A 13,600-nucleotide genomic window follows, 5' to 3' on the forward strand; every position below is an offset into this window, starting at 1 on the left:
TGGTGGGCAGGTTCACGTCTGGTGGTGTGTTTTGGCATGTCTGTGGACTTATTATGGTTTTAGGCAACCTCTCTGCTAATGGGTGGTGTTGTGTTCCTGTCTTGCTAGTTGTTTGGCATAGGGTGTCCAGCACTGTAGCTTACTGGTCGTTGAGTGGAGCTGGGTGTTCGTGTTGAGATGTAGGTCTCTGGGATATTTTTGCCGTTTGATATTTCGTAGAGCTGGGAGGACCAGTGTCCTGAAGTTGGCTCTCCCACGTCAGAGGCACAGCCCTGACTCCTGGCTGCAGTACCAAGAGCCTTTCATCCACACGGCTCAGAATAAAAGGGAGAAAAAGTAGAAAGAAAAAAGAAAGAGGATAAAATAAAATAAAGTAAGATAAAATAAAATAAAGTTATTAAAATAATTTTTAAGAAAAAAATATTTAAGTAAAAAAAAAAAATCGGACAGACAAAACCCTAGGACAAATGGTGAAAGCAAAGCTATACAGACAAAATCTCACACAGAAGCATAGACATACACACTCAAAAAGGCGAAAAGGGGAGAAAATCATAAATCTTGCTCTCAAAGTCCACCTCCTCAATTTGGGATGATTCGTTGTCTATTCAGGTATTCCAGAGATGCAGGGTACATCAAGTTGTTTGTGAAGATTTAATCCGCTGCTTCTGAGGCTGCTGGGAGAGATTTCACTTTCTCTTCTTTGTTCTCACAGCTCCCTGAGTTCAGCTTTGGATTTGGACTCGCCTCTGTGTGTAGGTCGCCTGAGGGCGTCTGTTCTTCGCTCAGACAGGATGGAGTTAAAGGAGCAGCTGATTAGGGGACTCTGGCTCACTCAGGCAGGGGGGAGGAAGGGGTGCGGATGCGGGTCGGGCCTGCAGAGGCAGAAGCCAGCGTGACGTTGCACCAGCCTGAGACGCGCCGTGCGTTCTCCCGGGGAAGTTGTCCCTGGATCCCGGGACCCTGGCAGTGGCGGGCTGCACAGGATCCCGGGAGGGGAGGTTTGTATAGTGACCTGTGCTCGCACACAGGCTTCTTGGTGGCGGCAGCAGCAGCCTTAGCGTCTCACGCCCGTCTCTGGGGTCCGCGCTGTTAGCCGCGGCTCCCGCCCATCTCAGGAGCTCCTTTAAACAGCGCTCTTAATCCCCTCTCCTCGCTCACCAGGAAACAAAGAGGGAAGAAAAAGTCTCTTGCCTCTTTGGCAGGTCCAAACTTTTCCCCCCGACTCCCTCCCGGCTAGCTGTGGTGCACTAACCCCCTGCAGGCTGTGTTCACGCCGCCAACCCCAGTCCTCTCCTGGCGCTCTGACCGAAGCCCGAGTCTCAGCTCCCAGCCCCGCCCGCCCGGCGGGTGAGCAGACAAGCCTCTTGGGCTGGTGAGTGCTGGTCGGCATCGATCCTCTGTGCGGGAATCTCTCTGCTTTGCCCTCTGCATCCCTGTTGCTGCGCTCTCCTCCCTGACTCCGAAGCTTTCTCCCTCCGCCACCCGCAGTCTCTGCCCGTGAAGGGGCTTCTTAGTGTTTGGAAACCTTTCCTCCTTCACAGCTCCCTCCCACTGGTGCAGGTCCCGTCCCTATCCTTTCATCTCTCTTTATTGTTTCTTCTTTTGCCCTACCCAGGTACGTGGGGGGGGGGGGTTTCTTGCCTTTTGGGAGGTCTGATGTCTTCTGCCAGCGTTCAGTGGGTGTTCTGTAGGAGTTGTTCCACATGTAGATGTATTTCTGATGTATCTGTGGGGAGGAAGGTGATCTCTGCGTCTTACTCTTCCACCATCTTCCCCCTCTAGCCCATCTTCTTCATTGATTCTAATTTTTTCCCCTTTCTTGAATTTGTAGGTAAGAGCTGCAAATTCAAATCTATTTGGCTTTAATGTCCATTTTGTTTTCACAGCACCACAGTAATAATAACAGTCTCACTAATTATAAAAACTAAAATTTATTGAATATTTATTAGGTCAAGAACCATACTGAATTATTTATCTCCATTATCTTATTTAATTCTAACGGGAAACCTATAAGCTGTAGACTTCATTGTCATACATGAAGAAACAAGACCCAGAGAGGTGAAGTAACCTTCTCAAGGGCACACAGCTGGGACATTGTAGAGCCAGAATTTAGATTCACTTGTGGCTGACTCAAGAACCTATACCTTTAGCCACTTTGTGTTGCTGTTGCATTTTCAGACTTTTCTTGCCCTTTAATAATGATGATGCCAGAAGTAACTCTAAAGGATTTAAAGCAGAACCAGATATAGAGGCTACTCTCCTCACATCAAAGCGGCATCTAGATTTATAAACCATCTGCTGTTAGGGCTACTAGGGCCAGGGATGAAGGAACTGATGATGGAAGGGAATAGTCATGACAGCCCTGCAGGAGCAGACTTGAGAATGTTTCCCCCTACCTTCTCCTATGAAGACCCTTTTTGAGACTGTGGCCCCTTCCCCAGGTAAATATTCAGTGAAAATACCTACAATATGGGCTTCTATGGAGGTGGAGGGTATGTGGGTGTGGATGAGAGTGAATGTCCTTTATGGAGTTCCGGGCAAGTTGTCTGGAAGGAGCACATATGATAGAGGTCCCATATAGAAAGTGATTTTTGCCTCCCTTGCACATGCCCTGAGAATGGTGGACACATAATGACCATAGTCACCTCTTTGCCCATACACTGATGGTAGATTAGTGCTTACCTAACATCTATATGTAGCAATATACAGGCAACACAAATTGTGCAGATGTACAAATTGCAAGCCAAAACCCAAGTGAGCAAAAGTTACTTCATTTTTTTTTTTGTAACAGAACTTTGTTTATGTTGAAAGTTGCGTTTCTAATAAGTGGTGTCAACTTGATCTCAGCCAATCAAGTTTTCTTCCCTTATGCTGGGGTTGCTTCTGAGAGCGGCTGGTGGACCATGAAGGCATTGGATGGGGTAGGGATGGGGGAGAGAAGGGAGCATAGGTGTCTGCTCTGAGCTACCTTCTACCAATGCCATTGTCAGCTGAAACGTCCATTCTAGTCTTTGGGAAGTCTTGTGCTGATCAATGTTACTCCATGCTCCTTGAGAGTTATGTGAGAGTCATTTTTGCTCTTGGCTATTACCTCCTAAATGACTACCTGTATGCCGTTGTTTATTATTTGAGGCTCTGCTTCCAGGTGGAACTAAGCTTGGGCAGGGTTTTTGTTTATCTATTGGATCAGCATTAAGAGGTGCATGGTTTAGTACTGGCTCTGTTTTTGTACTCTAGGCTCAAGAAGGCACAATTTGAAAGGGATGGTATTGGCAGTGGAACGAACAAATGGAACTTTTATTAGTTTTGTTGATATAGTAAGGCTGTGTAATCAACTACCTGAAGACTCAGTTGCTTACAACAAGCATTTATTCTCAATTCAACTTGCCAAGGTGACGAGTTCAGTTTATTTAGGCTGCACTCATCTGGACAGCTCTGGTTCCTGCTGTGAGATGGCTGGGGTTTGTTCCAGAATGTGGATCTGCTCCATATATATCTGTTCCGGAAACAGGCCGAAGGGGCAATAGCTCCCAGGAACATACTCTTCTCATAGCACGGAACCACCGAAAAGTAAGCGCCACGCCAAACTGCGAGCAGATTTAGGGCCCTTATTTGCACCACGTTCACTAATATTTCGTTGACCAAAGCAGATCAAGCTTAGCATCCATAGGACAGGAAAGTACACTCTGTCCACTGGGGCAGAAAGAGTAGAGTGAATAATCATCATCGTGTGTATTGGTGCTATATAGCCTTGTAAAATTATGAGGCAGTTAGGAAAACATTACTCTTCCTGCTTATGGGTTTAAATTTCTATTTAAGAATTAATGTCTATCCTTGAGTCATGTGTGTGTATCTGTGTTTGTACTCACAACCTGCACATGGTTAGTCCAACAGTTACCAAATGGGCATTCAAAAGAAAACAGAGATATATCTTCAACCCTCCTGGTGGGAAGACTTTGAAGGTGGCTGGATATGGAGGACAAAAGCCAGTTGAACAATCCTCTGGAATTCTGGAAAAATTATTTTAGTTTTACTGAGTATTTATAACTTAAGGGGAAGGAATGGGGTCTGGGGGAAAACCAACACTCCCCCTCCCACCCCCCGGTAGGAAGAGGTCAGATTCTGAAATGGTGGGTGGAAATTCCTGGAATGAAGGTTTGAAGCAGGAGAGAAAAATGGGCCTGAGAATAGGAGAGCAGAGTTAGGAATTGGGGGCTTCTAATGAGGGGCCCTCTGGGAGGGAGTTAATGCTTAGTTGCTGTAATCTGGCCTATAAACAATGTCATGATTAGTGAACTGTTGCAGATGACTTCTCTCACACGCAGTCCCTGTAGTTCGGGTTTTTTGTTTTCTGTTTTTCCCTCAACACTTTAGTTAACGCTCAATCATACAACTCACACAGTGAAAGACGGGGCTATAAAGGAAAATGAAATATACCTATTTAAGCAGATTCTTAAATTACCTTCAAGAAAGCCCATTTAGGGACTTCCCTGGTGGTCTAGTGGTTGAGACTCTGTGCTTCCACTGCAGGGGGCTTGGGTTCAATCCCTGGTCAGGGAACTAAGATCCCACATGCCCTGTGGTGAAGCCAAAAAATAAAGAAGAATAATTAATAAAAAAGGAAAGAAAGCCCATTTAACTTCTTAATGTAAACCTTCACCTTTTCCTTTTTACAGTTCATTTGGGAAATATAGTAAGTAAGAGAAGGAGGTCCTGTTTTTGTTGGAAACATAAGCTTTTTTTTTTGACTTTGTGAGAAACCATTTATTCTTTTGATTTATAAGCATATTGTACATATTCTAGTTAATACATCAAGTATATAATGTGGGAGTTCCTTTAAAAATGCTAAGACCATACATGTTAAACTCAGCTACACATTGTATTAGGCTACTAGACAAATGTCATTTTTAATACCACAACACATATATATTACACTTTTTTTTTTCACTGACAGAGGAACATGCCTTTCAAAAATATTTTATTGGATGAAACTCTTATTCTCAGGAAAATTTTGGTTTTTGATATAATTTATTATGCCTTTTAAAATTCTGTTTGATAAAAGCATTTGGTAAAGCATTATAAATACCTGTAAAGAAAATATAGTTTAAAATTCTGAGGGAAATATTATATAAGTTTCCTTTTCTACATTTTCACAAAAATCCACACAGGCACTAAGAAAGACTGACAAAAATATTTTATGTCTGAACAGTATGTTCCAGGTTGGAAACATTCAAACATGACTTTATTTAAACATTAAAGCTTCTCTTGATTGAACCTTTGGCTACAATCCAATGGTTGGTTGGGGTTTTAACCAGGAAAAGATACTGTCAGAATAATGAAAAAGAAAGCTTCATACAATTAGCACTAGGTTAGGAATGGGGATAGGATGACTTTTCATTTTTTACTGTTTATTGGCCTCTCTGGGCCTTAGCTTTATTTTTTTAGTTGAAAATTGATCTAACAACTATCTGGTACTTTTCAGCTTTATTTAATACTTTTTGTTGTGCAGAAATTTTCAAAATTCTATCTAACACTGTGTATCAAACATGTGATACTTCCAAGGACAGAGTGATACTGCAATTCTTTCAGGAGAACATCCTAGATGCATCATGGGTATTGCTCTGGAAATACCCTCATTCTGCACAAATTCAAATGGTAGAATTGGGGGTGAAAGTTTGTCTTACCAAACACACTTTAAAGCAAGTGACAGACTCTAGGGTTCTTTTCCTGATCTAGTTCAATGTAGTTCTCTTCCTGGTCCAGTGCATGTGTGGCCTTAAGAAGTTCAGACTTCATGGAAGAATTGCAAACAGCAAACTCGGTGGGAGAATGCCAGTATTGTAGGCAACTGGAACCTTTGTGAGCATATAGTAAGTGGGAAGTGAGGGGATTGGCAGTTAATGAATTAGTATAAATGAGCATCTGGGTAAGGTGAGATTAAACACATAAGTCAAATAGGATTTCAGAGCTACTTTCAGGGGTCTCAAATACCATTTTTTTTTTTTGGCCTATAAATTAGATCATGACAGATTCTTATAATTATTGATTATCATACAGAAAGAAGTTGGGGCTATTTCTTTCCTAATGCATTTACACTTTGTACATGTTCATTAGTGCAGGAAAGGGTAAAATCAAATGCCTATTGAATGCTGACCTGTAAGGTGCCCGTGATAAGCAGCATGGAACAGGGCATCATGGGGGCATGTGTTCAAGTCTAGCTGGGAAGCTGCTACTCAGCTCCAGCCAACTGTTGCGATGAGGGAAGATGGGTCTGAGAATTAGGTTTTATGTGAAATCTCATATTTTCAATAATCACTCACATATTTAAAACATTTAACAGGCCAAACAAAATCTAGCCTTTGGGCTGCCAGCTTGTGTCCTCTGAGTTGAAGCTTGGAAACAGTTTGGTGAGAATTTGGATACTATCATCTATAAGACTGGAGAAGGGCCTTTCGTGTCAAGGAATAAACACTCAGTTTCAAAGATCCAGAAAAATCTGCTCTAATGAACATAATTTAAAAAACAAATGAAACCTCCCACTGGCTCTCCTTATTATGAATATTTTCCTGTTATTGGTTTTCCATGTTATGAGTGGTTTCCTATTATGACTATTAAAAATATTATGATTAGGAATTTGCCAAGTCCCGAGTATAAGGTTGTTCTAAGAAAGTGGTATCAGTAGCTCTCTCAGTATTTAGTTTGTGGCTGAGAAAGGAGAAGGTAATGAGGAAGAGAGGAAGGCCAGAGCTCACAGCATGAGTCACAGTCACCTTTAGATCCATGGAGGCCTCTCCATGGCACACCAAGCCAAGCAAAGAAAAATGCTCTAAAACTGCTCAAACCAGAAAATGCAGGGTTTGAGGCCTGTTTCTGGATCTAAATAACCCAGCCTTTCCCCAGAATGATCTAATGGCCACTTCCTGAATGAGCAGTACTTTGGAGTAGAAAGACCCAGGGTGTGAGTCTGATTGTGAACTCCTTCATTAGAGACTTTCCAAACCCTTCTTTGGCATCAAAATTTGAATCACCACATGGCAAAGACAGAGGACAAGCTGTTAAGAATAGTTTCCCTTCCTCTCATTTTTTTGCAGATTACTTTTTCAAATTAACTGTTGCCCAGGTGATGCCTTTTCTTTTCAGACAGGAAATGGGAGGCTTGAGGAGGCATTCTCATGTGGTATGAGGACCACGTGTGAACCGTGGCTCCAGAAAGAACAAAACATTTGACTTGTGCAGGCAGGGAAGATGTGTTTTGAAAGAGCTATAATCGATTCAAGAAGTTGGATTTGCTGCTTGAGCTCATAGCTTTCAACTCTCCAGGTTGGGGAGAAAAAGAAAAAGTACCGCAAAGGATATTACAAGCAGAAGAATCAATGACAAAACAACCACTTCAGACACAGGCAATATCTAACGGGAAGGAAAAAGCATGACTATTTCCAATTTAGGACCACCACTCATTTTAATTTTCCTTCCTCAGAATGTCCACCAGAGCTTGCAGCAGCCGATCATCCCTGTGCTTATAAGGTTTCGTGTTATAGAAAACATCAACGTAGTCATTATACAGACTATCCTCAGAGTCTTTAAGCTGGGAAGGTTTGTTCAACCTTTCCAGGGCTTCATAGAAATTTTCGTAAGGGATGTTGAGCTTTGCACTTGGAGACTTCTTTGGTGATTGCTTTGGGGGTGAGTTTTTGCTGAAAGCACTTTGTAGGAGTTGTAGCATGGCCTCAGAAGGGGCTCCCTCTGCCAGCTCATCCCTTCTGCCCCCCACACCGCTGCTGCTGGGGCTTTTGGATGCCAGAGGGTTCTCATTCAGGTTCTCTTGTGTGGGCTGCTCCTGAAACACAGAAAGCCACCGGCAAAGGGGAGAAGGCTCATTATTTAGGAGCAGGCAAGCCAGCTGCAGCACACACCCACTGCCTGCCCCTCGAGAGGCAGTCTGGGGAGCAGAGAGAGCACAAGGCTTGGAATCACACTATCTCGGAGTTCAATCCTCATTTTCTCATTTACTGCGGCACCTTTGGCACCTTTTTAAACTCCGTGAACTTCTCCTGTAAGATGGCAATAAGAATCCCTCCATTTCTGGTGGTTTTGAAGACTGAACCAGATGATGTATGTAAGCGCTCATACCTATCGGTCTCCTTCACTTGTCAGCCTGCTGTAGTAGAATTCATGTTAGGGAATTTAACAATATTGAATTCATTAATTTTAATGTCTGAATTCTGGATGAAAAAATAAATTTTAAAAGATAGTAGGGGGCTTCCCTGGTGGCACAGTGGTTGAGAGTCCGCCTGCCGATGCAGGGGATACGGGTTCGTGCCCCGGTCCGGGAAGATCCCACGTACCGCGGAGCGGCTAGGCCCGTGAGCCATGGCCGCTGAGCCTGCGCGTCCCGAGCCTGTGCTCTGCAACGGGAGAAGCCACAGCAGTGAGAGGCCCGCGTACCGCAAAAAAAAAAAAAAGATAGTAGAGTTTCATCCTATGGAAAAGAAGCAGTTTCCCACTCCCACTCCCTTTCCTCCCACCCATGTTTTGGGAAGGAGCTGATAATAAAGTAGGTAATAACTCGTACAGAGGTGCCAACCATGCTGTCATGTGGGAATAGCTTTCTAGAGGCCTCTTGCTCTGTCAGGAGCTGCACTTTCAGCCTCTGAGTTGTCAGAAGGGGCCTGGGAAGAGATTGGGGTGGTGGGCGGGGAAGGAGGGAACTGGAGAGATCAGAGAAGCGGCTCTTTGTCAACATTGTGGAAGCATTTCAGTATTTTAACAGCCAAATGGTCCCGTTAATACCCCTTAAGGAATCTTGGAGGAAGAAATACCCACAAGGTCCACCTGCCTCCAGAATTGGGAAGAGGAGGCCTCCAAGGTGGAGTCCCAGAGGAAAGCTATTCTGCAGAATGTAAGTGGGGCCATAATATGAGCTGAGGCCTTCTCACAGCTAGTTTATAAATTTCTTGAATAAATAATGTCTTTGTACCTTCCAAAACACTTGTCACAGAGCCAGACCTATTCAGGAAAGGACATTCTGGGAATTCTGATAACCTACCTACTACATCTGAGGCACTGTGCTAGAGGCCTGGGGGATACAGAGATAAAGAAAATGTGTTTTCTGCCCACCATCTGATAAGGGAGAAGCCAGCAGCCTCAGTAGGCTGAGACCTAGGAATGTAACTGACTGACTTCAGCTTTCCTTGGCAATTTTCTGAGAGAAACTGTGATTCTATAGCTCCTCTTGGAGTTGCCAAGAAGTGTCAGTTAAGGAATTAGTAAAGAGAAGCCTGCATGATTTGATCAGTTGGGCCTTGGTCTTCTTTCTGTAAAATGGATATATTGAGGTCTATCCTTTCTAGGTTACAAGGATTATAAGTTAGATGAGACAATGTGAAAAATGCTTACAAACTAGGTACAATACAAATGTTAGCTATACGTGATCATACAAAAAGACAGCTCTCTTTAAAATTTGATATTGTTATAAATGGAGAAAATTCATGTTAGAGAACTGAATAATTTTGAATTCATTAATTTTAATTTCTAACTTTCGGATAAAAGAATAAATGAATGAAACAATTTCCTGTGGAAAATAAAGTTTACTCCTACTCCCTTTCCTCCCAACCCATGTTTTTTTTTTTTTTTTTTTTTTTTTGCGGTACGCGGGCCTCTCACTCCTGTGGCCTCTCCCGTTGCAGAGCACAGGTTCTGTACGTGCAGGCCCAGTGGCCATGGCTCATGGGCCCAGCCACTCTGCAGCATGTGGGATCCTCTCGGACCGGGGCACGAACCCGTGTCCCCTGCATTGGCAGGCAGACTCTCAACCACTGCGCCACCAGGGAAGCCCTGCCAACCCATGTTTGATTCACTTCCTGCCTAAAAGTTACGGGCAGCTTCACCCACTACATTGTCTACTACAGTTCACAAAAGAACATGCCAGTAAGAACAGAGCCACACAGACCTCCCCCGAATCCACCATCTTCTCCACCCCTCTTCGGTCATTCTGAACGGTGTTGTAGGACGTGTACACTCGGGGCTGTTTCATGTGTTCTGGTTGAGAAGAGGTCCCATGCAGAATTAGCTTCCAGTTCACGATTCTTCCTTCATTTTGCATTCTTCCAGACTAATGAGTAAGCATACATAATTTTAGTGTATGTTCTGAGCAATATAAACTCCTTCAAAATAGCTAAATTTTATAGTTTAATTTTAAAATTCTGTGCATTTCACGTGTAGAGCTCTGGGTACAAAGACAAAAATCACTGGCCTCACTCTTCCTATGAAAATAGATAGTTGACAGGTTCAAAGATTTAAAAACTGATCAATTGCCTTCAATTAAAAAAGGAGAACGCTCTACGTGAACCTTCTTTTCTATACTGGGTGTGTCCTTGAAAAGTTGACTGTATCTTATATAATGAGAATTATATTTATCAATTATCAACTTGTAGAAACATTCCAGTGGGGAAAAAAAAAGTCTGCAGAGTAATATAAATAGCCCTCCCTCAGCATTAAGCAGTCCTTAAGAGCTGTATATTTATGGGAAGAGTAATAATTTTCACAGGCTCAACAATTATGTTAAAAATAATGCTGAAATCTAAAATATATTTTTTAAAAATCTAAAATATCTTTTTAAAAAATCTAAAATATCTTTTAAAAAAATCTAAAATTGTAGAGTCAGATTTTGCAGACTTGGTATAAAATAGTCCCATCTTGGTAAACAGATTTTCTTAGTTTCCTTATGGTGAAACTGAATTAAAGAATGGAGGCCAAGGTCAGGAACAGGACCATAAACTAAGAATGTTTTCTTGTTCTCCCTATGAGAGCAGAAATTTTTACAACTTCCATTGCTAAATCACAATTTTAGCAGTCTTTAGGTGAAAGCTATTCTCAGAGAAAAAAAAGTAACAATGACTGTAGAATTTTTATTAACTTAATTAACATCTCCAGGAATTTAAAATCATTTATTTTTAAAAAGTTATCTAGACATTGATTCTGGTGCTACTGGTACTTATAACACTGCTATCTCAGAATAAGTTGGACCTGAAAAACCATTCATTTATATGCTCACCTATAGAAAATGCTGGAGAAATGATATAAAAATAAATAATTCAAATGTATTTGGCTTTTTGCTCATACACTTTATTTTTGGGACTGTGTGTTACAATTATAGAAGAAAATCAGTGTTAGCAAACAGAAAGAAAACTGAGAAATGCTTTTGTTTCATAACTGAAACAAAACCAAAACAGTCATATTAAATAAGATATGTTATCTAACAAGTAAGCTACTTTTAAATAGCCACTGCAGTAAATATTGGTAAGAGTTCTGTCATATGACCCCAGCAGAGTGTCATAGCAAAGTTGGTGTAGCATTTAACTATGGTTGTAAATACAGCTGATTCTGGTGGCTGAGTAGGTCATGTGGCTGGCTGTGTTCTGACATGGGTATACTTGGATTTGCCCCACAGTCTGTCACATTGTGTATCAAAATATCTTTTCTTCCTTCTTATATGGCTGGTGCCTAATTTTTTTTAAATTTATTTTCTATATAGCCAAGTGGGGAGAACTTGAAACACTAAACTTTCTCCTTACCTCTATAAGGAGTGATCAAATTTCCTTTGGGCCCTTTCTTATGCACTGACTTTAAAAGAGCTTCAGAGTGTTTAAAAGTGAGCTTGTGGTTCTGTATCCTTTCATTCATACTTACAATGTCTGTAATTCCCAAAGTCCAAGTGCCTATGGGATTCTCTCCCCATGTGTGAACAGACATGAAGTCCCAATTCTTAAAGCCATTAGGAGATGTATCCCGCTCTCTTTCAGCCAACAGTACGGTGCTGGTTCCTGTTTTCAAGCAAGCATCACAAATTAACAAGTGTCCTAACAGATCTGATAGTAGGACACACTTTAGCATTTGATAACTGGAAATGGAAGCTGGGAAAAACTAGCTCTCTTAATTTTCCCTTTGAGTATAATACTAGGATGGAGACATTCTCAGGAAATAAAGAAGTTTTTATTCACAGTACTTAGTGCATTGCCTGACATATAATAAGTTGTCAATAAATATTGTAGAAAAATAAATAATGGATGAATATATTGAGTAAGGTTTATCTGAATAAGGAGAACTCAGAGAACTATGTTTATGAACTACATTAAAGAAGAGCATCAAAGACCTAACATACATATTAATGGAACTATCATTTTGAAATTAAGAGGAAGTTTTGAAAATTTAATAGGTGCCTGAGTCTATAATGTAGCATAGACATAATAAAATAAAGCCATATATAATTTAATCTCTTGTCATATAAAACTACTAGTAAGAAGAGTTTACTAGTAAGAGTAGTTACTCTAAATTTTCAAATCCAAGTTCTCTATAGATCAATAAATAACATTTTTTAAGAGAAAGTGTCAAATGAACTATAGGGCCATTAGTGAAAAAGCATTCTGCCAATATTTCAGGCCAATTCCAAGGTATTAAGGAAGCATAATTCCAGAATTAACAGAACTTACTCCAAACCTCTAGGAAGTTCATATCCTGGAAGGGCATTATAGAGATAGTTCATCTTTCTCATACATCACTTATGGGAATTAAATTTAGTCAGTTGAATCCTACTAAAACATGAAAAAGGATTAGGACAGCTTCTCCTGGTTGGATCGTGGTTTATGTTTCACAAGCTCTTTACCATCTATGATCTTGTCTGACTTAGTAACCTTTCAGGAAAGGACAAATTGTCCATATATCATATCATATGCCTTAATCATATAATTGTGGAAAATTTGTTAGTCTCCTCAACTCTCTTTCATGGATCAGAATTCTCAGTTTTTCCACTTACTTCCTTGGATGAGACTGATATATCTGTCAGCTTAATTATTAGAGTAATTTTCACTAATGTGTTACCTGAGAGAAATGAATTACAGATCAGTGACCTGGGATAATGAGCACAGTTTGAAAATGCATAACTCAGAAGGGTTTATTAATTGGTATTATTTGAATAAGCCTCATTCTTTGCTTATCTAAGGATCAGTTTGAATGAGCAGAGCAGAGTTCTGATGCAAAAAAAAAACCAAACAAACATATTTTTTAAGACCTGAAAGTGTCTATGGGAAGACTTAGGTCTATATATAAACAAAAATCAATCATTGATTTGAAATCATTTAATTTATACTGAAAAATTTAAACACATAATTCAGAAGAAATTGAATTTTGTTTTGTTTTGTTTTTTTGAAATTTACCAGCAGCAGAAGTGAGGGTGACATGAAGGTCTCCTCTGCGGGAATATTCAATTGTTGCTTCAAATTGCACATGTTCCAGTGACTTGATAGCATTTTCTTGTCCTTCACAAGCTCTTGTTGGAATTTCTATGATAACTTCTCCATTAGCTTTCAGGGCTCTAAATACATTAAAGAATCATCACTGAACAAAGTGTATCTCTTCTTCCTTGCATTTTATGGAAATACGTACACAACACTCTTAAGGAGATACTCAGCTAGGCTTGTTGTCTCTCTCTATTACGAGTAGAAACCAATTCAGGATTAGGTATAAACTAATTTTAATGCACAAGAAAATGATAAGGTTTTTCTGGAAATAGAAAAAAACAATTCTACAATTTATATGGAACCAC

General features: G+C 40.8%; 1 protein-coding gene across 1 annotated transcript in view; it reads right to left on the reverse strand.

The window, feature by feature from the left end:
- Nucleotides 1-7,124: 7,124 nt before the first annotated feature.
- The window catches only part of PCSK1 (proprotein convertase subtilisin/kexin type 1), a 40,370-nt gene continuing 33,894 nt past the window's right edge, over nucleotides 7,125-13,600 (reverse strand). The window contains exons 11-14 of the mRNA XM_065875651.1: nucleotides 13,212-13,369; nucleotides 11,689-11,822; nucleotides 9,950-10,111; nucleotides 7,125-7,837 (exon numbers count right to left, since the gene is read on the reverse strand). Of these exons, the coding sequence (XP_065731723.1) occupies nucleotides 7,460-7,837; nucleotides 9,950-10,111; nucleotides 11,689-11,822; nucleotides 13,212-13,369 (832 nt within the window). The 3' untranslated portion in view covers nucleotides 7,125-7,459. The remainder of the gene's footprint in view (nucleotides 7,838-9,949; nucleotides 10,112-11,688; nucleotides 11,823-13,211; nucleotides 13,370-13,600) is intronic.

This window comes from Phocoena phocoena, chromosome 3 (assembly GCF_963924675.1).
Source record: "Phocoena phocoena chromosome 3, mPhoPho1.1, whole genome shotgun sequence".
Taxonomy (NCBI): Eukaryota; Metazoa; Chordata; class Mammalia; order Artiodactyla; family Phocoenidae; genus Phocoena; species Phocoena phocoena.